The 25,868-nt window shown below is 39.3% G+C and overlaps 2 protein-coding genes across 2 annotated transcripts in view; one reads left to right on the forward strand and one right to left on the reverse strand.

The window, feature by feature from the left end:
- The window catches only part of EZR (ezrin), a 37,978-nt gene extending 33,029 nt beyond the window's left edge, over positions 1-4,949 (forward strand). Inside the window, exons 10-14 of the mRNA XM_075498919.1 lie at positions 547-677; positions 1,376-1,536; positions 1,848-1,940; positions 2,891-3,142; positions 3,483-4,949. Of these exons, the coding sequence (XP_075355034.1) occupies positions 547-677; positions 1,376-1,536; positions 1,848-1,940; positions 2,891-3,142; positions 3,483-3,647 (802 nt within the window). The 3' untranslated portion in view covers positions 3,648-4,949. The remainder of the gene's footprint in view (positions 1-546; positions 678-1,375; positions 1,537-1,847; positions 1,941-2,890; positions 3,143-3,482) is intronic.
- Positions 4,950-5,182: 233 nt separating this feature from the next.
- SYTL3 (synaptotagmin like 3) overlaps positions 5,183-25,868 on the reverse strand; it is a 35,253-nt gene continuing 14,567 nt past the window's right edge. The window contains exons 7-16 of the mRNA XM_075498914.1: positions 25,141-25,213; positions 21,607-21,731; positions 17,692-17,835; positions 14,732-14,910; positions 12,449-12,551; positions 10,131-10,301; positions 9,824-9,923; positions 8,539-8,647; positions 7,442-7,647; positions 5,183-6,214 (exon numbers count right to left, since the gene is read on the reverse strand). Of these exons, the coding sequence (XP_075355029.1) occupies positions 6,084-6,214; positions 7,442-7,647; positions 8,539-8,647; positions 9,824-9,923; positions 10,131-10,301; positions 12,449-12,551; positions 14,732-14,910; positions 17,692-17,835; positions 21,607-21,731; positions 25,141-25,213 (1,341 nt within the window). The 3' untranslated portion in view covers positions 5,183-6,083. The remainder of the gene's footprint in view (positions 6,215-7,441; positions 7,648-8,538; positions 8,648-9,823; positions 9,924-10,130; positions 10,302-12,448; positions 12,552-14,731; positions 14,911-17,691; positions 17,836-21,606; positions 21,732-25,140; positions 25,214-25,868) is intronic.

Genomic DNA, 25,868 nt, shown 5'->3' on the forward strand with positions numbered 1-25,868 from the left:
AGTAAGGGAGAATGTGTAGAGCATGTGTGTACACTGCAAAGAGAGAAGAGGGGACTGGGAGACCTCTTACAGGCAAGGAAAAAGGATTAGCAATTCCATTGGACTTCTACCACTGGCTGCAGGTTGCTTACAATTCAAGAAATGATGTTGCTTTTCTCCTGTATTTGTGGCATTTGTGTCTTCATTCCCTCAGTGCTCTTGTTTTTACACCTCCTTGACTTTCCTTATGACAGAAGTAACAAAGTTAAAGCCCCTCTGCTGTGCGGTATGGAGTCCTGGCTTCCTCTCTCTGCATCTAATAGCTACTTGGTGTTCTAAATTTCTGTGGTAGGCAACAAAAATACAAATGTTTTTATGAAATGGGGGTATCCAAAACTGAGCAAAAATTCTGAAGTGATGAAGGAACAGGCTATATGTATTTCTGTTTTCTGGCTCTTGTTTTGTGGCAGTCACTTCCCTGCCTGGAGAGATGCCCAGCCAACTTTCTTGCCTTGCTGTAGCTTAGGTCTGAAAGTAAGCTTCAAGCACAAAATCTGTTTCTAACAGGCAACAATTAGAAAATGAAAAGAAGAAGAGGGAGACAATTGAGAGGGAGAAGGAGCAAATGCTGAGGGAGAAGGAGGAGCTGCTGGTGAGGCTACAAGAGTATGAGGTGAAGACTCAGAAAGCGGAGAAAGGTAAAGTACTAGTACTGGCTGACCAGATCACGTGTATTGTGCTCCACAGAAGGGTGTTATGGGTTGCTGCCTACACCTAGCTTAAATCTGGTGACACTGGGATCTCTCGGCAAGGCTTACTAATATTGACCTGTACAGATAAATGCATACACGTGCATGCACTGCTGAGATCATCCGAAGCATGAAAGTAGCATAAAATCTGCTGATTGTTTTTGGGAACTGAAGGGCACGAACTCTGTTTTCCCCTGATGTTAAGAGGGTTTTAGTAGTATAGCCTCCTCCAGCAGTGAGCAAGAGTTTAGTGCTCAAGTACTTTTGGAACAGAAAAAGTACTTTGGGAACAAGTCTTTCCGGTGAAATGGAAGCTTCTGTTTCAATGCACAGATGAGCAGATTGGAGACAGCAACATCTGGTCCTTGCAGTAAACTGTCAATTAAGGGCAGCAGAATCACATCAGTGCTACAGACTTCAGTGCAAATATCTTGCAGAAGATTTAGTTACAATGTGCAGCTGACTACTTCTGAATTCGGTTACTTGATGTGTTATGCAGATAACTGCTTTGAGGTGCACGGGGAAAGGTTATTGCAAGCTGGAGTCAAGTGCTTGTCGTGACTTCTGCAGTTACTGAAGAGACTGTCTGTAGTCCCTTTGCTTTGACCAGGCTTGTGGACTAACTGCATTGATCCGTCTTTGTCCAGAGCTCTCAGATCAGATCCAAAGAGCCATTAAGCTGGAGGAGGAAAGGAGACGAGCCCAGGAGGAAGCAGAACGCTTGGAAGCTGATCGCTTGGCTGCTCTGCAGGCCAAGGAAGAGCTGGAGAGACAAACTATGGACCAGATGAAGAACCAGGAACAGCTGGTAAGACCCAGTCATTTTAAGGAAGAGATATACAGGCATGTTACTATGCCCTTTGAGTAAGGCAAAGCCTCGTTTTCCAGGGAAAAACATAGTGTGGTGAAGTACTAGACCATGCGATAATGTCACTGTGGCACTGGTTTCTATCATGAGCAATCTACTTTTTGTTCTTAATTTTCTATTCAGTTTTTATTACAGTGGAGTGTAACACTTGGGTCTTTTCTCAGTCAACAGTGTTTCGTTGTTGTGTTTGGGTTTTTGTTTGGTTTGGTTTTTTTAAGAGTCCTTATCATTCCAGTTTTATTATTCAACAGGCTACAGAGCTTGCGGAGTATACAGCCAAGATTGCACTTCTTGAAGAGGCAAGGAGGCGTAAAGAGAGCGAGGTTGAAGAGTGGCAAATCAGAGTGAGTATCTCTGTCTTACAAAGTTGCTCTGAAGCTCTACACTTGAGCAGAGCATACTGCAGTGCTTAGCCTGGTATGAAATCTCTAAACATGTGGAGATGAACATCTGTACATCAGCAGAGAAGGGCAGATTTGTGATGAATGTGCGATCTACCTGCAAAACAGCTTTCTTCCAACAAGCCTTGAGTCAAAATTCAAAATTGAAGCCTGTATAAAGCCTAAAAATGTGCTCATCATCTTGGAGCCATGGAGGGGAAGGGGCGTGTGTATAAATGATGCATTTAATCCATGATGTAATGTCTGAAAACATTACATCAATCAAGAGAAGACACTGCAAATGCAGCCACACCACCGGTACCAGTCTTGAGGAGTGTATGCTGTTGTCAGTGGCTTCCTGGTACCTGGGTTGGGAGAGTTGAATAATTTGATGCACTAAACCCACAAATAAACCATGCAAGGCTTGGAGCGCCTGGCGCTCCCAGTGCCCTCTAACCAGCGCTGCAGACTGCATGGGAGGGCAGAACCACTGAAGCAGCAAGGAAGCTGACTGCCTAGTGCGTAATTGCATTAAAAACGCCAGCTCAGGAATCTTAAGTTCTTGCTCTGTGGAACCCATATTTACAACCTACAGCTCTTCAAATGGAGAACAGGATGAAGAGAACTGTATGTCCCACAGAACTATTTTTCCTAGACTGTGTTTTATTGGAAGAAGATTCTTTGTTTAGATCCCCTGCACGTTACAGAGTGGATGATGATAGCATCACTAGCAAAAAAAAAAAAGATACTCTGCCCAAGACTGTAACAGAGTGCTGTCAGCTGCAGAGATATAATTCCCTCTTTCTTGCTTTTCACTGTAGATTGACAAAATTGGGAAGATAAGCATTGAAGCATTCATTAAACTGGTTTAAAGCAAGAAATGCATGAAAATATTTTTCACTCTTTTCCCAAAGGCCAAAGAAGCCCAGGAGGATCTAGTAAAGACAAAGGAGGAGCTACACCTGGTAATGACTGCTCCACCTCCACCCCCACTGCCTGTCTATGAGCCAGTGAACTACCATGTCCACGATAACTTGCAAGATGAAGGATCCGAGTACTCTGGCTACAGCGCAGAGTTCTCCAGCGAGGGGATCAGGAATGACCGCAACGAGGAGAAACGCATTACTGAAGCAGAGAAGAATGAACGTGTACAGAGGCAACTGAGGGTAAGAAAAGGTTTGGAGGAGGGGGAGTAATGAAACAAATAATTCCTGGAAAATAGATCATTTAACCACTTGGTTAAGCGCACAAAGCATGATAGTTTCTCTTTGTTTATAGTTCCTGTAGGCAGTTTGAATCAAAGACAAGGTATATAAAGGTTATTCTCATTGCTCAGGCTTTGAGATTACTTACATCATCCGTAGTGTTTATGGAAAGCATACATTGTATCCATATCACTGATCTGTCCAGTCATCTAACAACTGTCAACTCTCACCAAAGAACACTACTGTCATGAGCTGAAAGCTTCTTGTGTATAATCTGTATTTAATGTTCTTTATATTGCAGGCGCTGACAGATGAGCTAGCCCAGGCTAGAGATGAAAATAAGAGGACCCACAATGATATTATCCACTCAGAGAACATGCGACAGGGACGTGACAAGTACAAGACACTGCGGCAGATCCGGCAAGGCAACACTAAGCAGAGAATTGATGAGTTTGAGGCGATGTAATGATGCTTGTAACAAGAAGGCAGGACTGTGGGAAAGGCAGATCTTAATGCTGTGTTCTTGTTTCGGTTTGGTTTTTTTGTTGTTGTTGTGGTTTGTTTGTTTGTTTTTTCCTGAGGAGGGGTCACTGTATGACACTTCACAAATGTTCTCTAAACCCAGAGGTGTTTGAATCTTCCTTTTATTCCATACCTTCTATTAAACTTGGTATAGTTAAAAACTTACTATACCACTGATTCTGGTAACTTGCTCATGCCTTTGCTTAGTGCCAAAAGGCCTTATGTCACATCTCTCGTTAAGCAAGACAAATTTTAATAGGCCATGCTTCTAGTTGAAGATACATGTCCAGCTTGGTCTAAAAATAAGCAACTGTGGGTGAATTTTGTGCCATACGTCTTTGTATTATTAGTTACAGTGTAAAGTCCAACAGTTGAGAAGACAGGTTGTAGAACTCAGGATTTGCAAGCACCTGCATGTACGTGTGTACCTGTGTGCACATGTGTTTATACACCCTGGTTTTTGTCTTGGTCTGGATGCCCACCTCCCTCCCCCCCACCCCCCCACACAAAAGAACTGACAACACCTCAGAACTACTTTGTGTAGAAATTAGGCTTTTTCTGGTTGCTCTTCTCAACTGGAGAAATTCTGCAGTGATGGCTCAGAAGCGTGGCGTAGGGACGCTGATACCCTCCTCATGTAACAACTAGGCAAATACTCTGTTGGAATCTAGTACACTACTGTGTTTGCATTCCAGCTTCGTTACTGATCAGTTATAGTGTAGTATTTATATATATATATAAAAAACATGCAATATGAGTTTAAAGGGAAATAGTTTTGCTCTGTATATTTTGTTACTTTTCAGATTTAATAAGACTTGCATCTGTAAAAATGCCTAAACAACACTGTAGTCTGATACAGTGCAGCTGATTACTTGCTATAAAGCATTATGTGTAAAGATCATTTTTTTACTTAATGAAAATTGTTATATGTACACAATCCAATATATACAATTTTACTGCACCTATTTTTCTAACAAATTTTCTAATTTTTTTAAATGTTTGATTTAAAGTTTCAGACTCCAAAGATGAAGGGACTGCTTCTTTATATCACAGTTGTATTCTCTCTAGTAGAGAGCATTTCTGTGACCATTCCTTCCCCACTAATCTCCCCCTTTTCTTGAAAATCTGTTAGAAAGTGAGATACAGTATGTTGTCAGCTCTTCTCTTCCATTTACGACATCTATGCTGCTTTATACTTGAGTTGAATCTTGTGTGGTTTTTTTATTTGCAGCAGCAAACATCTAAATAAAAGATCTGCAAAGTAACAAAGGACTTGGAGTCAAATGTTTCTTGTGTGGGGTGTATTTTGTGTAAGGTATGGTACTGCTCTCTTAGTTCTGGAACTTAACATACAAATCCCTGTCTTTAACTCTTAAGTCCTTAAAAGCCACATTGACCTTGAAAGAAAGAAAGGAGAATACTTGCTGTAATGACTAGTGTGACCATCTTCACCTGAGTCCCAGGGAAGAGATATATAGCAGCAGCATATATGAAGTTTCTGCTGACTGTAACACTACATCTGAGGCAAAGGGAACTGATGCAGTAGTTGGGCCTTAAGCTTGCATTTCCACCAGTTCACATGAATAAATAAGTTTAGCTTAACTCTTGTCCTGTCTGATCCATGTGGTATACAGCACTTGTTAATACTCTTACATCAGCAGCTGATAAGAACAAGGAACTTCCTACAGCTACACTTATTCTATTAGCTGTTGTCCCACACTCTTGCTGAGGGAGAATTTATACATTTAACTGGTTTTAAGTACCATGATACAGCACACATTTGAAAGGCATGTGGCCAGAGCTTTTTAGGGTCATGTGAAGTAGTACTGGCACCGTGGATAATTCTGAAGCACAGAGGTGTTGGCATCACCCCTTTGTAGCAAGCAGTTAAAGATAAGCTAGTTTTTAATTCTCTCTGAACATGTATAAAACACTGAGATCAGAGTGAAAGCATATAACTTTAAAGTAACAGTTATTTTCTCTAAGAATTGTAAGAATTTTCTCTAAGAACTATAAGAATTTAATCACAGAATTTAATCTGTGATTAAATTCTTCTAGTTCTGCTGTGCCCAAAACTGGAAAACTGCTTATCATCTGGTTACTGTTGTCTTGTCAGCATAATGCATTTCATACTGAGTTTGTCACTCCTGAAGAAACTATACTAACCTTATACTCTAGCTAGAGACACAGATAACAAAGCCTTAACTTTTGGAGAAATAAAACCTTCAGAATATCACATGCTTTCAAATGCATAACTCTGTTCCCCAAAACCTGGAGTAGGCACTGTTGCAGTGTACCCTTCCCCAGACCTGAAAGGTATGTGCCACTTGAATTTAAAACATCACATGTGGGGAAGGAAAACTTGTTGTGCAGTAATCTCTCAGGACTTAAAGTTTTCCTTATGTGAATGCAGTAGAAGAGTAAAGTCCATCCACTTGTTTGGACTGTGGAGCACTTCCTGCCACTGGAGCACTGACTGAGAAACAAGGTCTGTACAGCCAAACGACTCCTCTGCAACAAAGCAAAAGGGAAGGTCACAGGGTTACTTTTCACTTGGCTTTACCCAACTTCTGGCCCAATGGACTAGGTAACAACCAACCTCCTTCTCTCACTTCTATAGCAATTTCAGCTGTTCTGTAGCTCCCTCGGGCATTAATTGCAATAAACTGTAGTTATACTTTTGAAGCATTTTTTACATCCTGTTAAACTAGGATCACTTACTCAGCTTGCACGAAAGAATAGTTTTTTGGTTGTATGACTTAAAAGCAGAGGAGCAAGAACGGCACAAAGCCTCCTGCTTCAGTTCACCTCTAGTGACTTTAATGCATTACTAGGCTTAGGGCTTGGATAGTCTTCTTCCCTCAGAAGCAGGTAGTCCCTGCTCTAGCAGAAAGGAAAATGCTGGGTAGGACAATCAAAAGCAGCTCATGAGGAAGCCTGCACAGCACCGAGTCATTACTAGTGATAATGCTCCTCTAAAGTGCATGTTGATACCATAACAAAGTGGCTGAGCCTCAATCTTTTTGAGCCTTTCATCTCAAATACTGAAACCAAAGCACTTGCTCTCTGGGGTGAGAGACTCCATTGGGCAGTCTTCAAGTGACAATACTTCCCTGCTCACCTACCAGTTAGACAGGCCCTATTCAGTGAGCAGAGGGTTTCTCAGCCTTGAGAAAGAGGGCTCACTCTTATCTTAGAACAGAGCTCAAAACTCAGACATGCGATAGGCCTGAGCAAGTTTCACTTTCTGTATCTCCCGTTGATTTGTGGATGTAAAATAATAAGCACAGATATAAACAAGGGTGGAGTCTACTAGCTCATTAGTTCTTCTGCTTCCGTTTGATGAGATAGTGGTTAAAAGTAGCCAATTCATAGAAAACAGCCCAAGGAACAAGTCTCAAAGAAAGCTCTAGATGAGTTGACTCCACCCAACTTTTCTGGGCCTGTCTTCTGCATGGCCAGGCTCTGGCCCTAAAAGTCACCATGCTAACAAATGGCTTTCCTGAAAATTCCCCCTGACACCCTTGAGCTTCTACACAGACCTGAACTAAAATACCTGCATAGGTTCTTGCAGGCTCAAAGCCCAAGACTGCAAGTTGCTTAGGACAGGCTGGGGCTGTATGTGTAGGCACGTGGCAGCAGGTGATAAATAGCACAGTGTAAATATTATTATTTAGAATGTAAACTAAATGAACTTTTTCCCAAACTACCTTCAATTTATAGTGATAAAGAACTTACTTGCACCAAGCTTGGCTCCTCCTAGGAACTGATCGCTTGAGCTGAAAGCTGACTGGTCCCAGACAGTCAAGTGTAGACATGATTGCTGTAGCTCAGCTGGGGTAACACCATCAAAGACAAACAAATGTTTCCACTGGGGACAGGCTTCTTTCTTCAGGACAGGAGACTTTCGCTTTACCTCTGCTTGGTCTGGAAGGATAAGACAACTTCCCAAAAACAATGAGAGTTCAGCAAGGTTACTGATGTCTCAACCAGAAAACAGAACATCTGCAATAATCAACTAGGGCCTTAAATAGCAAAAAAGTTCAGCTTAAGTGCAAGGTAGAACATGGTGCTAGTGTGTTTATTTTGGGACTTGCTCCTTTTCCTGTCTGCCTTCAGTGTGGGTGCCAGGAGGCTCTTCTGATCTGCTTTTCCTTTGCTATCATTGACTGCTGAGGGAGTCTTTACTCCCCATTCTGTTATCCAATACTGCCTGAAACCTGCTTTTCGGTAGATAAAATGGTCACCCATTTCACTGAAGATAGGTGCCACCGCAGATGAAATGGCTTTATGAGATGTTGTAAGTGTACCCCAGTATCATAATTTCAATGGCATCTGATGCCTGACGGTAAGAAAGTAAAATGATCCCATGTGCAAGCTACTCAGCGCATTGAAGAAAAATTCAGTCCCTCCTCTTTCAAAATGTCTAGAATGAAGAGGATAAAAGTTTCCTTTTCAATGTATTCAAAGCTATATTTAATTCTGCAAAGGCACAGCTGAAAACAGAAATGAAAATACCCTCTTGATTTGCGCTTTTTTTTTTTCCTCTCAATATCTAAAAGCAGATACTTAAACTAGTGAACTCTAAATTGTAATGACATCAGTAAATTCTGAAGTTCCATTCAGGACCCAAAGAGCACATGGGACCTGTCACCGCCCTGCTGAGTGCTGCTGTTGTGCAGACACCCAAATGTCACTGTTACAAGGAAGTCTGACTAAGAGTATGGACAATGCCACTTTCACATGCCAGTCTCCTGCTGAAAACACGTTAATACATATTTTTGCACAAAATGTGTGTGACATTTACTATTTGAAGTGTTAGGTCTCATACATACCCTTTAACGAATGAGTTCAGCATTCCAGCACATCTCAGCATGGGCAAGTTCTTGGCCCCAAATATCATAACCTGAAGTTGGCAGTTAGGAACTCCTTGGTCTTTTTTTCCTGAAATAGGAGCATTTAACACATTAAATAACCAGTTAGTTCAGCTGCTAGCCTAAGATGCTGCTATAACCAAGTAGGAAAATGAGTAAGCAGTACTACTGTGATAAGGACTCATAGTGCTGTATTAGGATCATTTGAAAGATTTTAACCTGCTTGTATGTGTGTGATTCACACACAAAAAAGCAAGCAATGAGTAGCAGGTTGCTTTGTGATTCCTGTTCCAAACACAGAGCTTTCAGTTGTATTTGTGAAAAGTAAACACAGGGCTGTACCCACAGGAGTGTTTCTCTGAAACAAAGCCAGAAGCAGGAGAAACAGCCAAACCCACGGTGTGATACCGCTCCTCTGTTACAGCTCTAGTTACAGAGCAGAGACCCAGAACACAGGCATGCATAGGGAGGAAAAATGGAAGAAAGCAAGCTGGTAACTTTGGGGTCATCTGGAAAAGAAAAGGGAGCAAAATTAATGTAACAGCTAATTAGATCTTTCTGTTGGTCTCTACCTGTTGCTATGATCCTGAACACAGAGAGCACTACTAGACCTCTGAATGTCTGCAGACCTCACTATGACCTGGGGAGGTAACGAAAATGAGGGTCCTATCCCCTCCCCCAAAAGTGTTTATTTTACTCCACCAGCAGGTGCTTGCTCTGACACACTACAGCAATACTTAATGTACCTTACAAGTCTTTCATTACCAAAACCTGAATCCTCACTGTACATTTTGAACCTAACATCTTCCAAGTGAAACAATCTCTCTAAAATGAGACCACTGGAGGAAGTCAAGGGTGCTGGTCTGGTACCCTTGCAGCCATTTCCCTTCCACCTTTTCCCTAAATTGGCAGTCTCTGCCTTGGGCAGTAAAACTGCTGCATCACCTCCAGAATAAGGTCTACTGGCAACACCATGACAGGCACAAGCTCTCCAGCCAAACAGCTGGATGCATCCTCCTGCTGCCATTATAATGTGCAGCTTTCGTTGGCATTAAAAAGAACAAAAAGATTAAGTTGGCAAATGGTTGGATTTTAATGAATTCAAAATATAATACACCACAAACCACGGTTTGCAGTAGCTGTTATCAGAGCCATACAGGAATATTATATGGACACATTATTAGTCCTTCATTGATCGCAATTCTTTTCTCGCCAAGGGATTCACGTATGCTGAAATGTTTTATACCTTCAAACTGGAAATTTTTATACTGAGCCGGTACTGACAGTCTTGCAGACACGAGGAGTTCGCCGCTGTACTGGATAAGATCACCTTCAGGCTTTTCAAGCTGAAGAAGGGGACATACAGAAACCTGCATTACTGCAATCATGCTATTCTACATCATTCTCACAGCTTATTATTTTTGCAATATGTCTTACTAACGGGCTGGATTGACACCATTCTTCCGTCCATGACTTCAGAAGGCTGATCTTTTTCATAGCTTTCACTACATCCTCCTCTTAAGATACAACTAAGCACAAAAATTAAGAATTACCTTGGCTTTGAGCTGGTACCAGTTGAACAACTGCATCGAGTTATCTTTGAAATTCCACGCTGCCAGTGGAATCACCACTTCCCCCAAGAACACCCTGTATTTGAGCGCTCCTGCATGCCATACAGAGATCTGAAGCTGTCGACTTTCCAGCTGTGAGTATTCAATCTTGTACTAGAAAAATAAACAGGATTTACAAACCAATACACAGGATGAATGCAGGCCCACGCTCATAACCTGCTCAAAGGAAGCCCAGCCACAGCATGGCTGAAGGAATGTGAATGCAGACAGAACCATGTTGTCTGAATATGCTTTGCAATTTGCATATTAGCCCACTACTTAAATGCTAAATAATGCTTATCCAAATATGAAACAACATTCCAGGAATACCTTGGCCTGCCTTGCTAAAGATTTTTATTATTAATTCAGAACTTTAAATAATTCTTGACCATTTTTGCTGGGGTTTTTTTATATTTCTGTTTTACACTCCCAGCAGAATTTGTCTGCTCTGCAGGCCAGTTCAAGATTAAGACAACTATCAAAGGTGCTAAAACTTCCATTCTGGTCAGTGGACATCTATTCAATGCAGTCAGTAGGGGCAAGGAAGTAATTCAGCTGACCACTAAATAAAGCCCTCATCTACTCCCAAAACATAGTTAGAGCCCTTTGAGACATTGTTTGGTATCTAATATAGCCACATGAGACTGGTAAATATGATACCCAGCCTACAGGTGACCTGCACCCACCTGGACTGAAATTTGGAGGCAACGGCATGGATGAAGACATCGCTACCCACATTTAGGATGTGAATCACAAGCTGGGTGTAGGCTCTGGGGTGAATCACCCTGGGCTCTAGCGATTCCCAAGAGCACTTACGCACCTCTCACACATGCAGCTACCTAAATGCAGGTGGCCTTAATTTGCAGCTGAATCCCACTGAGTTGGATCTCAGTGTCATGATGTAGTTTACCTGCACTAGCGCTATGCTCTTTTGACCATTTCTGCTACTCTGGATGAACTAATAATTAAACTAATTTTAAATATTTCTAACTAAACTACCTTTAGTGCTCATGAAGCCAGCTCAGGCATGGCTCTCACTCTCCCTTTATCAGTTCTGCATGACTCTGGCATTGAAAAGGGACTATAAAATCAGGACCAATTATTCCAACCTCAGGGTCTTTTTTCTTCCAACTAAAACCCTATATACAGACTTTGAGAACATGAGAATTTGGTATTCTCAAATATCAAAAAATATGAGAATTTGATATGTGATAGAATATGAGAATTTCAATACAGACTTTGAGAATATGAGAATTACATACATTACACAAATCTTTTTTTGTTGTTATTGAATTTTAACAATGGTCTTCTCAAACGTTTTGCCTGTTTCACTCACTACAAATTCTTGATGTTCATACATACAGCGAGGTGGGGGTAACACTGAAGCTTTTGTGTAGTTCAAGGACCAACAATATAAGTTTGTCCCTCCATTAACTTTGTTTCCTATCTCTTCCAAGACAACATGTTAATGAAGAACTCATCATCTTATGTGCTATTGCAGCTCACTGATGCACACAAAAAATGGGTTTGTAGTGATCTGAGTACAAAGCTGGAGCTGGGAACAACCAAACTAATCCAAACTCTCCCAGCTGACAGTACTCAGCTTCAGCTTCACATTTCATCAAGTGTCTGTGAAGTGAGAATAATGGCTCCTATTTTCTACACACAGTTCTTACAAGGATGCAAGAAGTAATATTGCAAGGCATTAAGGAATTAAAATCATAACTACTGTGCTGTGGTGAGATTATCAATGTTTGAAATTAGACACTACAAAGAGATGGCCTGGCATCAGTTGCACGGGAAAAAGGAAGCAGACAACATTTTAGAGGTGGTGGAATTCAGTTAGCATTCAGGTAACTGCAGAGAGACGCTCCCAGTGGCAATGACAAAAGGGGTATCAGTTGAAAAGGATACTTGTGTAAAATACTAACTGCCCTGCAATACACCCAGTTCCTGAATGTACAAAAAAAGTGTCTATGGAAGACACTTTGCTTTTGCCACAACTCAGAACAACACTGGAATTCATTAAGAGTGTTTTCATGAACAAAGGCAGACTCTTCTGATGGTTTGCAATTTACTGTTGTAACTCCAAAAGCATTTTCTCTTATTTGGACTGAAAGACATAATATTTTAAATTATTGTTGTCAGTGACTCTTAGATTTGCCCCATCAGGATGATTCTGAACTTGCAGGATTGTACATTACAAAAGGAGATGCTACCACAGAAAAGCACGCTTAGCGGCACACAATTGCAAATGGTACCTTCAAAGTCTCATCGAACTCTGGATCCACTGTGCTCTTTTTGACAGCTGTCTTCCGCTTACTCCGAGGAGATTTATCGGGAAGTAAATAAACCTTAACATACCTTGTAGACAGAGAGAAGGATGTATGGAAAGTGACCAGAAAAAAAAAAAATCAAACTAAGAAGAAAAATTAATTAGATGAGAGGAGTTTTTTCTTAATTCTTAAACAATTTCATTGACTTTGCAATTTTCCAAGCAATAAAATGGCAAATTGTGATTTATATCCTTTCTCAATAAAAGCAGACAGACTATAAGGGTCCCTGTATATCATTTGGCTAATGTGTTTCAATCCTATTCTAATTGGGAAAGGGATTAGGATCTGAATAGGAATCTTTTGTTTTCATACACTTGGCCTCTAATAAAATAGCCACCAAGGAAGTCACCTTGTTGGTTGCAGTGGCAGCTTTATGATGAAAACACACAGTATATTATGTGCTCAAAAAAAAAAAAAATCAACTCAATCAACTTTAGGCTCATTGCTGCTTGTTCATTAAGAAAATACCTCATCTTTACAACACCAAGTACCATGTAGCAAAAAAATGTATAATCACACAAATAATACATAATAATTCATAACTCTTACAAATGCTAATTGTTGTAACAGCCACTAGAATGAAAGTGGGAGATTCTCTAAAGTGCTCAGAATTGCTATAACATTGATTCAATGCAAACCAGTAAAAAAAATTTCTGGAAGCTGAGTTGGACCAATATCAAGCACCAATGATTCCTACCCAAAGTTTCTCATGTGTAGGTCACGTGAACATTAATACTTAAATATTCCCCTTAATATGAGTTCAGTGGGCTGTATTTGTGTTCTGGCTTCAAAACCAAAGAGAGTTGGCAGGGAAAGAAGAGATTGTTAACATAATACTAAATATTTTTAAACTGTACTTGTATATATTTCAGGTATTCTGATTTAAACCAATTTTAAAACAGCCTCTTTATTAACTTACTAGGTAAATAAAATCAGCTGTATCTCATATCATCAATGCAGAACTTATACTTCTTCCCTATTCCTTCCAAACTTATCCATAGGTAAAACTACTTTTTAAAATATTCAGGTACTAGAAGTTTTAGCCTCTATCACCCCAGATTAATTTAATTAAAAAGTAGCCAGTCAGACCTCAAACCAGTCAACAAGCTAAATAATTCAACAGGTTTTAAATGTCAGTTAAAAGTCTGCTTTTCAGCAAGTGTGTTAAGTGTGTACACTGACTGTACTTTTTCTGTTGGCTTGGAAACCAACAGAAATATATAAATATATACCTAGAGAACATAATGTTCTCTACACAGCACTTCCCACATTGCCTTTCAGGCTTCCTGCAACTGTTTGCCTGGCATAATTACCAGGGGACTTAAAGAACCTTGACCCACTTCTTCAGAAGTGCTCCCAAACTGCCCTGTTTCACAAGCTGCTGTTCCAGGAAGGCTCCTTTCATCACCAAGCTCATCTTTATGAACGTCCTCTGCAAGATGTGCAAAAGCCATATTCCTTCTGGGTGAAGGCGACTGCAATTCCACAATTCCAATGTGGTCACTCAAGTGCTCAAACACGGTGTGACAGCAGGGGCAAGAATAGGTAGTTAGGTATTCTACCTGGTGATTTCTATGAACGATTGCTGCGTGGTCAGAGAGGATCATTTAGTAATAAACAGACAAATCACCAAGGCTTAACTATCCAACCAAAAATTTCTATGGCATATTTTATCCACAGAAGTAGGTATTTCTTCCTCGTACAGTAATACATAATTATTAAACAGCTTTAGATTTTAAAATGTGTTGCAGTATCTGAAATTTCTATTCTTATTACAGAAGATGGAAGCAAAGCATAGCAATCACCTAGTGACCCACAGTGAGTCAGTAGATGAATTAGGAACATGACATCTCATGTTTTAACCACTTATGTTTTAATTTTGCAGGCACAACTTAAGAGCTAAAATCTGAACAGCTATTCTTGAGATCCAACGGTGCTCATCAGCAACAGATACCCAACTGCCTGGTCACAGGAAGGGAAAGAGACAATTACTAGCAGAAAATGGTCAGAATGGAATAAGAGCTGGTATGAAACCTATTTGTCTTGCAGTGTGTATATGTAAAAAGGGCTGGTATATATGTTAGATGTTCTGAAAGTGCTAATATGGCATACCATCATATATCAATCAATTTCAATCACAACATACATAAGTATCTTAAACCTAGAATATTTTCTTTATTTTTTTCTCCTTCTCTACAAAATACTTACGGGTTACATTTTTTCTTTTTCTCTTCACCATAAGCCAGGTTCTTGCATCCCTTGATGCAAATTTCTAAGATGCAAGCTTTGAAGATGTATCTTATGGCAAACTCTATTTCTCCCGTGATGTTAGCCTTGTCAAAATTGCCAGACTCGGTGCAAGTGCTGTTAAGACTATACAAACTCCCCTAAGAAAAGACAAATGTTTGGGAAAAGTAGCTTCAGATCAAATAGGACAAAACATTTATTTCCCTCAAAGGTCCATATCTTTACAGACATGACTGTAAAGACATACTGCAAATCATGAAGATTTAGGGTAATCTGTATAAAACATTCTGTTGCTTCCGTAACAGCCCTGCAAATTATGACTGTAATTGCAATTCTACTGCTTTGCCTTTTTCTCTTCAGTAAGCTCTCTAGGCTAAGAAAATGCTTTCTTAGGTAGCGTCTAGATCTAGAAATTGTCTCCAAATAAAACTGCTATGTGGCTTCCCATGAGAAAATGGGATAAGTGTCTGAAAGGAAGAGAGTGAAAAAACATCTGAAATCTAAGAACATAGAAAACACTGAACTAGACTGCTTTTAATACATAGCTCATAGTAGGGTACACTGCTGAGACGTTAGGTTCTATCATGTATTAAAGGAAACAAAAGTGACCTTGCACATCCAGTAAATATTCTACAAGATCCCCCCAATTCCATGTAAAAATGACATACTCCATACTGCAAGCAGACTGTTCAGGAAAGATTAAAATATGAAGACATCCAGTTGTCATACGTTGGTGCATAAAGAAGGTGTTTCCTAGCTCACCTCAGCCACTTTGTTCTCCTTTCATCTACTTTCGCCTATGAGGCAAAGGTTTGGATGCTGTCCATCCACATATATAAACAACATTTGTGTCTAGCACTACAGAGGCCATGAAACTGCAATGCAAGAACAGACTATAATCCTTTCTGTGGCCCAGCACAGACATCTAACTTTATGGTGCTATCTAGCCTTCACTGTAACAAATTATCAACTCAGTCAAAATACTTTGGTCTCCACTCATTTAGAATGATACTCTTTAAGGTGAGCCCTAGAAACTTTTTACATAGCATATGTCACGAAGACACAATTGTTGTTGTGATTAATCTCACAGCAGCATTGCCCTAGATTGCTAAGATATCTCTGTTAGATCACTCCTCCCTCTGAAAATAAACACCAACCCACTCAGGACTGGTTAACCAAGGAGTTCTGCATTGCACAACCCAGCAGCTAAGAGTGCAGAGTAGTGTTTATAAGATCATATCTCTCTTCCATGCAGATGCTTTACTTCATTTGTGCAGCTTGCCAAATATTCATTTTAAAATTTACACCAACAGCTTAATTAGATTAAAGAAGCTATCTACTCTATTTTATAAGCTCTAAGTAACATACAAACTTGACAAAAGAAGGGTCAGGTGCTTATTGAGGAAGTCAGAAGAAGTGTTAGAACTGTTTTGACCTGATGCTTGTTGCATGTAATCTTGCTCCCTCCACGAGATGTGTATCAGTGTAATCAATCAATCTCCCTTGCAGCTTTGTTCAGCTCTGCTCTTTCACTCACTGACATATTTTTATTCATCTGACCAGAAAATGCTTATTTTCCACCAAAATCCTTCATGACAAAGGAATGCAAATAGATTTTTGTCTTAGCTCATATGTCCTAAAAAAAGTTCTGCAAAAGTCCCTAATACTTATTCCACAGAACCTCTTATTTATTTAGAGAAGCTGGATAGGTGTTCTGATTAATGATTTTTGGACTGAATATCACTACATATATCTCGCACCTGATCAGGAGTCACATACATTCAATGTAGAAATCACTTATCCTTTTGGTTCAGTGAACAGGGACTTAGCAATGACTTCATGTATTGCACCCCTGCTGGCATGACTGGAAGCAATGCCATCTGATATTTTGGAAGATATGTTTTCATGGAGTGGTAATCAACATCCAACACTTCACCATAAAGGGAAGTTTAATGGAACTTGACCTTCCCCTTTATAAGACAGTAGAAAATATTTCACTTTTAAGCCTGGGCTGTCTATAGCCCAGGTCAAATGGTTGTCATTAGAATCACAAATGTCATCCAGAATTGTTATCCATTTGTCAGTTTAACACCTCAGACTCCACAGTGCAGTAAACTATGAAAGATTGCCAAGGTCCTTTTGTGTGTTATTACTTGTCTGCAAAGTGAGCAGGCTGGTTTAATTTTGATTCCCTAAAAGTCATTTTAGTTCCCTTCTTTACAATATCAGTCATGGATTCTTTGGATACTTCACCCTGCTTAACCTCACCACTAAGACATAGAAATTAGCTTCCACAGTTAATCATAGAGACTTTAAAGCATGCACTGAATTAATTTCAAACTGGCTTCCTTCTCTCTCATTTGCAATATTCAAAATGCCATCCATCAGAGGATGACTCAATGCCATCCCCTAAACCTATGAACTGCTCCCCTGGCTTCCGTCACTGTCAGCTTCCTCTTCATTCACTGACATTCTGACATTTGAATTTCCACTGACATTTCCATTACCACAGTTCTTGCAGAATAACGAAACCGTTCAGATAAATGAAGTTTTAAGAGAAAAAGATAGCTACTAGGTTAGAAAGAACGATGTTCATGATACCAACCCTAACATAAAATGGGAAGAATGTTAGCTGCATTTGCAGCAGAAGCTGATCTATCAATTATTCATTATTAACGGGCATATCCATCTATCAATTATCCATTATTAATTTGATTTGGCTTATGCTGCAAAAAGTTCACAGTATTACTATAAGGACTGTGCCAAAGGCAGTCAGTCTTTCATCAGATACAAACTCAAGTAAAATTCTTTGTTCATTTTGTAATATAATCCAAAATACACCAACATTTTGCACAAGATCTTAGCTTTTATATCTGTCCCTATTAGGCACCTCTTCTGTTGTGCTTCACCCTTCAACTTACATGTTTTCTGCCATCACAGAAAACTGCATCACTTGTGGGACTGGTTGTTATGTCTTCTTCCTCCTTGCAATTCCTTTTGGTCAGAATTTCATGGTCATTTTGGGCACCAGTGATGAGCTGTTGAAGACTGGGTGTACTTTTCATCTGTAAGAAATTCAGGAAGTAATTTTTTTTAATTTAAGAAAAATTCCCTGATTGCTTCAGGAATGCTATCAGAAGAAAATTCAGTAATAGCTACAATTCACTCTGATCAATGTCTTGCAGGTAGCACACTTTCAAAGACAATGTAGTAACTTAATTTAAATGTTGATTTACAACTCTCTCATCCCAGCTAGTAGTACATTCATTATATTCGTAGTTTTCTAAAATCAACACACCAGCACCTAATCTAAGGATCACTACCACAGCAATTACTGACAACGGTCTACTAATAACACACCAAAAGTGGCAATATACTAATAAAAGGCCTTATTAGCCTTTAACAAAACAGTAATTTTGCAAGAAAAAAAAAATCTTGCCTCCAGGAAATTAAAAAAAATGAAAAATAGTATTTTGCAATATTCATGACACATGCCCATGTCTATCTATGCAAGAATGAATATAGGTTGAAAGAGACTTGAAAATAGAAACAGACTCACAAGTTCTCATTTAGCTTTGATCATAGAAAAAGTTTCAATTTCTGAGGTGTTCTTGACTTTGCTTTGACTAAGTCCATTCACCTTTGCAGTCTTCCCACGAAAACCCTGATAATTTGTGGAAAGTTAAGATATATAGTAGCAAAACTCCCTGAGATTTACCTCCAGCCACCTCTGTTATCATAAAAACAGTTAATAGAATGAAGTGCCAAAAGACTAACACATACGGCTAGAAATACTCTGAAAATAGATTTTAGCTCATTCTGGCACACCACTACCCCTGGATAATACAATCTATGAAAAGTATGTTCACAGTTCAATGAGTAGGAAAAGAGTGAGGCAAGAAATTTTACAGGGTTAGGATCTTAGAAAATAATTTCTTAAAAAGAAATTGTATAACAGCAACTACCTGAAAGACTAGAAAGAATATAGTGTGACCAAATCAGCAAAAGGATTGGGATTTATTTGCATAGAAGAAACAGATAATACATATTTAACAGACCTGGGAACCCCTCCTGCACCATCAGCAGAGCACTAAAGAATGAGGACAACAGAGCAGATAATATATTGAGATTACTTCTGAAAAAACAGAATGTGCAAAATCCAAACCAGTATGCTGTTATTATAACACACAGAAATTGTTATGTGTAATAACTGCCCTACCTTAAGAATAGACGTAAGAATTCATTAAGTTCCCTTGTGAGAAGGAAACAGACAGAAAACGTATTCAGAATATAGTCTCAAAAAAACCCCAAACAAATCAAAACATCGTATTTCTCAGCAGAGAAATTGTCTTCTGCTTTATAAAAACCTGAAACACCACTGATTTCACTTGCTAACCAAAACAACCTACTACACAGTGAATTTTAGCTACTACTTGGATCAGAAATATTCTGTTTAACACAATAGAGAAGTCTAAGTGATTGACAAGGCAACATAACTACCAGTGCTAAACTTAGCATCAGGTCACATAAGCAAGACTCCCACCTAGCCCAGCTCTAATGTCTGCAGCAGCACGCATCCGCTGTCACAGGAGGGGTAACCCACAGCTACTGATGCACCACAAACAGCTTCCAAAGCTTGCACATGTCTGCTTGTTCCCCCAGTGAGGCAGGTATACTGGCAGTTCCTTTAATGAACTTAGAGATTCTGATGGTGAGAGGCCCTAGAAAACACTGTTCGATTAACTTCCTACATCCAGATTTTACACTGGCTGGTAGTTCTTGCCGTTGGATTGTTTTTTCACTATTACTGAAGTTGAATATAATCTCTTTCAACTTTAATCTGAAGGAATCAAGCTCTGAACATATCACAAATTTAGAAAACTTACTTAAGAAACAGATAGTGCTCTTGAGACTGAAGTGGTGCCCCAGTCTTATACCCTGTACATTCAAAATGGCAGAGTTATAGCTATTACTTCCCAGTCATTCCTACAAGAAAAATGTACACTTTCTAGGGGAACAAATACTGTTTCAATTCATTCTCCAAAAATGAAAGTTCTTTCTGGAACTTGGAAATCACAACAAGTAAGATTTCTACATCATATTTTGTTATAAAGTTGAGTAATTAGTTGTTTTGCAAGTGCCATTTAAAACAGGTTCTGTCCCTAAACTTAAGTCATAGTTCTAGTAAGGATGTAAACAGCTACCCTTATTAAAGGAAAACAAAGATGGAAAAGAAAAAAAATAAATGGAATAATAATGCAATACTGCCACTGACAGAGATTAAAAATAATTTTTAAAATCACAGTAAAGATACAAAAAGTCATCATATAAGTGCAGGGACAGACGAGAAAAAATTTCTTCAATATTAAAAAAACCTAAATGGCAAAGATGACATTCACAAGAAAAAAAGATCAACAGTAATTCTAGCAAAACTAAAATTGTAGCTTAAGTATAGTCTAACTGGTTTGAGTGAAACAAAAGCTTCCTGCCTCAGAGAAATAGAGCTCTGACACACAAACAACATTGAAATCTATCTTTCAAAATCTGTAATGCAAAGGGTAGACATAAATTAAGTCCTAAACCTTTAAATGGGCAATTAAAAACCCACACAAATAATTTGGAATCTCCTACTAATACATTTCTCAAGCCAAAATCCATATCCATCTTTTAAACATGACAGGCTGTGTGCAGTCAGCATGCAATGAAGCATAGTTTAAGTTCATATTATCTCCAACTCTGATGTTTTTCAATGCATTAAAAGAGTAGTGCTCTGCCAGTGGAATAAAGTGACACTGAAGTGGGGGTTCCACAATGAAAGCAGCACTCAGGTAGTTAATAACGGTTGTGGATTTCGTTTATAATGTAATTGCATACAGAAATACCAGAACTAATTTTGCAGAGTTCACAGACCTTGTGTTGGGCCAATTCAAACCACTAGTCCATGCGGTCTGACATCCTGTCTCTTCCATTTATCAGCACGTAACACTTCAGAGGAAAGTGAAAAGTGTGCATCAAGGGAGCTGTGAGTAATATTTGCCATGAGGTCTGGCCCAAAGCAAAAGCTTTCCTCAGCATCTAATTCAGGCACTTAGCAGACCACATTTACCTCATTCAGATGAACAAGGCAATTCAGTAAGTACCCACTATGTGGAAAACTGAGTATGGACAAAGTTCAGTCACTTGAGAGGTGAAAGTGTATAAAACAAAATCTTCAGTGTAACTTTAAAGCAGATATGTGACATCATCTTCAGCCCTGCACAATTTGTGGAAAAACAGATGACTGGATTTTTCTCAAACTTGTCAAGAAAACACTGAAAGCTAGAGACTGTAACCAAAGCAAAAGGAAAAGGGAAGTTGCCCAACAACTAACAGCAGTCAATGTTTTCTCCTTGCCAAATTAAAAAGTGCTCAGAAAGTGTCATGATGGGTTTTGGATGGTCATAGCTTTGTCCTGTTCAGCAGCAAGAGGGGCAGGAGGAGGACAAGGTGCTCTCACCTCCCTGCAACCCATCAATCACACAGAGCAGACATCAATCAGCCTCAAGAAAGTCTGTGAGCACCTGACAGCAAAATGACCCATCCTATCCCTCCCTGTGTGAGGGTCTTTGTAAAATCTTAGTCTAACATTTCAGCTCTGGGCTGAGATCAAGTGTGCAGACTCAAGTCAAAAACCTGTGAAGAATCAGAGTTCTGGCCACAGTCAGTGAACATCAGCTAAGCCCTGCTTGTATAATAAAAGTAAAATTCCACTGTGTAAGTCATTATTCTTACAAATATATTCCATTCCTGAAACAGCCCTTTTTACAGTTAGAGACTGTGTATAATAATATGGATACCCTGCTTGTAATGTTGATGGCAGTGTCAGACTGGCTCCTTCTTTGCTTCCTTCTTTCCACGTTCTGCCCATAATCTGTGGTTAGGAGACGTCTGTCAGCCATATCATTCTGGGACTTAGAGATTTCTGAAGTGAAAATAAAGAGAGAAGTCACTATAACCAACATTGCAAGCAATCCTGTAGATTTACAGGCTAATTCTGTAGCTTTCAAACTTTCATCCTGCAATTTTAGTATTGATCTCCTAAGAGCAAGAAACAGATGGGAAGGCAAGTGCTTGTCCCATTTTGTATAATTATATTTTGCCTACCTAAATCTTGCCTGCTGTTTCAACTGGAAATTATACTCCTTGCTTCCTATCATTATAGCTGCTGCAAGGAATTGTTGTATGCTATCAAATATGGTTTCCTTGCAGAAGTAGCTACTACGAGTCCCCATATATAGTTTGATTTGTAAAGCAGTTTGGTTTGGTTCAGGATAAAAGCAAGATCATTATAACAACATAAAGCAACATGACAATGGAAATTAGAAAGCAGAGCATATTGGAAAATATTTAGAAATTCTTCCAAAGTATGGATGAAAGGGGAGGTATTACATACTCTGGTCCCAAACCACATATAATTTTAAGAACATGAGTAGCCCTCATTGACTTCAATAACGTTACTTAAATGGATAAGCTTATGTCCATACTTAAGCACCTTATTGAATTAGCACTTCAGTAACATCTAGTTTATTGTCAAATAAATCTATAGGACAATTGGACATTTAGTGCACCACTTTTTGCTTCTTATTCCTCAGGGTACAGTCAGAACTTCACTTAAAAGGAAGGGCAGCACTCATCCATGATTTCTGAAGTTGAAAACTAGCAGGCTTAGCAGCAGACACTTTGTTGTAAATCCCAGATAGTCTCTCATGAAGAATTAATAACTTATAAGTGGTACATGAAATAGCTATAATATGTTCAATTCATACAGAAGAAATAAATATTTCTCTCACAACATGAGCCTCTGTGGAGGAACTTCAGACAGCAGACAATATGTCATTATGGTATTCAAAAACAATGGCACTCTTAAGTGTGATTTTTAAAGCCACTTTGGGTTAGTTTTGTTCTTAGCAGCATTCAGTCCTCAGATGTTTACTGTACTCTGTGTACACCATTAAGACATCATGTGACATATTCATAGGCAGGCTCAATTAAGTCATTTCTGACTGTAAATGAAACCAGGTTTTTAAAATACACAGTGAAATCAGAGATCATAAAAGAGACTGGAGTGAGCGATCTAATGGAGTATATACAATCTGAGTAGCTCAACCAGCAGTAGAAGCAGAAACACAAGCTTGCCTCACTCTCTTAAAATGAACAGGTTACAAAACAGGTTACTGTGAGAAAAAAAAATTATTGTTCATTTTTCATATCTATTCCTCCTTTGGCTTCTCTACCCAAATAGTCAGTAAGACAGACACTATCTCTAGTGCCACGGGCGATTTTGCACTGCAAATAAAACTACAACCAGCAACTTATTTTACATTCACCAAATGGCAACCATTGTATTATAATCTCCTGTTGCTTCCAAATCATGCTGGAACAGGAGGTAACAGCATAAAGAGCAGACTGTACAATGGCGGCATTGTGCTACATGCGCTAATCCTTTGTTCCAGCTGCTCTCAGGCACGTGCACACACTGGCTCCAGTGATGGAATCAGAGGCATAAAGAGGTTCTCCAGGTTTATTTACTGCAATACACAAGAGCTGGGTGTATTAAATACCTCTGCAAACCAGGACATTTTTATCTAGATAAGATATAGAGTACTAACTTTAGACACTTGTGACCGAAAGCATTTATCAGCACAGTACCAGGTTCCACTTTAAGAGGCCATATTGTCTGAAAGAGCTGTTTTCTTAGGTCAAGAAGCCCAAGTCTTTCTCTCTATAAGGCTTCCTATACTTTTTAATTATTGACTTCAGTGATTGCAACAGCCTGTTATTTTCTCACAAATTAAAAGGTTCTACCCTGAGGATGATAGCACCTGAGTGGGGTTTTACATACAGCTGAACTGAGCTAACAACTTGCTGCCATCCCCCTCTGCAACCACTGCTCTTCCCTCCTCAGTCCCTGGCTCCTGGCCCAGCACCCTCTGTTGTGCAGGCTCCAACGTATATACCCTACCTGGAGCCGATTTAACTCACTAAACCAGCAGAAAAGTACCTATGTGTTTTGTCTGGGTTAATGTTCTGCCCTTTTAATTAGCTAAATCAGTTTCCAGAGGGGTCTAGAAGCACTGGTGCTAATTCAAGTTAAGTGATGGCAGCGTAAGGCCACAAACAGAGAGAGAAGAAAGATGTGGGGGGAGTAGGACCTTCCTTTTGGCAGCAGTGAACTATTAAATTAGCTTGCTGCAGTCCTGACAGTCTTTACTAGTAACTGTGGGATAAGCCCAGGCTTCAAACTAACAGCAAAACAAATTACTTAGCATTCAATTCTCTGCTGCCTCAGCTATCTGCTTCCAGTAACAAAGTATCCTACACCACCCTACACTACACTTCTGTTGAGGAGGGACAGCCATTGTGTCTCTGTATAGCTTTAATATGTGTTCACATAGACACAACATTAAGTTTGCATAGTTAAAAGTGAACAGGCCTTTAGGATGGGTGGAAGAAGTTAGAGGAAAGACCAAACAAGAGCTAAGACAAGAGTTAGGGGGAAAGGCAGAAAGGCACTAAAGCCAAATTTATTCAGGTCTAATCTCACATTTGGGGCTGTCTAAGATGAAGCTAGTAAGAAAACACTAAGGTTCGTTCAAATACATGCAAATCTGCAAGCCCCTGTAATCTTCATAAAGCTCAGAAGTTGTTTTCCTCTGGTCACTGATGCCTTTAATTTGTTCTTCACAAAGGCTGGCTGTCCTCAGTGTAGTTAGCCTTAGAGGTGCATAAATAGTTTGCACCCTAAAGAACAGCACGCAGCATAAGTGAATGGAAGCAACCAAAAGCATCAGAATGAAAGAAGAGTTGTTAGGACTGGCTGGCTCTTAGAAGTATGCACTGAAAAAAACCACACAACTAGACAGACTGAGAAAGAGGAAGGAAGTTCTCTTGAAAACTGCCAGTGAATGAAAATATTAAACTCTACTCCCATTACATGATAAGATTCTTTGACAGGGTCCATTGGAGTTCAGTCAGATAGATAACACGAAGATCACTACAGTAGAAAGTGGTTATTATGCTGGGCTAATGTGAGTTAAATGTACTGCATCTGAACACCCAGTAAACTTAAAAATAACGTTATACAGTCTTTTCACATCTTTACAAGAAAGGCATTCTGGGTTGGTATCATCAGCTTGTTAAACAACTAGCAGAATACTGAAGGAGAATTAGACTTACTGTATTTTTCAGGTTGGCTCAGTCTTGGCATTAGTCATTTCAGCCATTACTCAATACCCTTTGTTTATAACTATTTTTTGGCCAATACTTTGGCAAAAAAATTGAAACATTTGACTACATTACTCTAGAATGACAAAGCAGTGAAAGCTACTTACTTTTTATATGTGTCGTGAGAGACAAAAACAAGTTTTCCACAGATTTATTAAAACTTTTAGACTGTCTGAGTTCCTGCAAATGGGAGATGCCAAGAGTAAGAAAACACAAAATATTTGCTGTTTTAAAGTTTCCATGATCACATATCTACAGGTCACATAACAATCAGATGGTAAGGCTGCAGCCATTTGCTCACTTCTGTAGACAAATACATCTGAGGACATATGTTGACATGGTTGAAAACTGTCACAGTAATGTATGAAGATGGAAAACAATCTTTTCAGTTCCATACTCTTTGATATCAAAGTGGAACTCCTTGTAGGAAGATCACATAGCAATTTCATAAATACAAGTAATTCTATCACTGATTTGTTGTAGTGTATTTATACTTCAAGTAGGAAAGTCCTATCTATTACAGGTGCTCCTGTGCCTCTGAATCAAAGACTTTTCGTCAAACTGCAGGTAAGCACATATTAGAATGTTTACAGAATTGCAATGGGCTTCAAAACCAGGGCCTCAGGACCCAGTCCAAAATGAACTGAAATAGTAAGTTAGTGTGATTTTGATGAGTTCTGAGCCATGTCCTACTATTCTGTCCACTAGAAACTGTATTGCAAAGGCAACCATCAAATTCACCATTTTTCACTCAGTAATGAAAGTAACACATGGAATGATGGCTTTATAAATGACTACTGAATATCATAGGATCATGGGATCCTTCAGGCTAGAG

This window comes from Mycteria americana, chromosome 3, assembly GCF_035582795.1.
Source record: "Mycteria americana isolate JAX WOST 10 ecotype Jacksonville Zoo and Gardens chromosome 3, USCA_MyAme_1.0, whole genome shotgun sequence".
NCBI lineage: Eukaryota > Metazoa > Chordata > Aves > Ciconiiformes > Ciconiidae > Mycteria > Mycteria americana.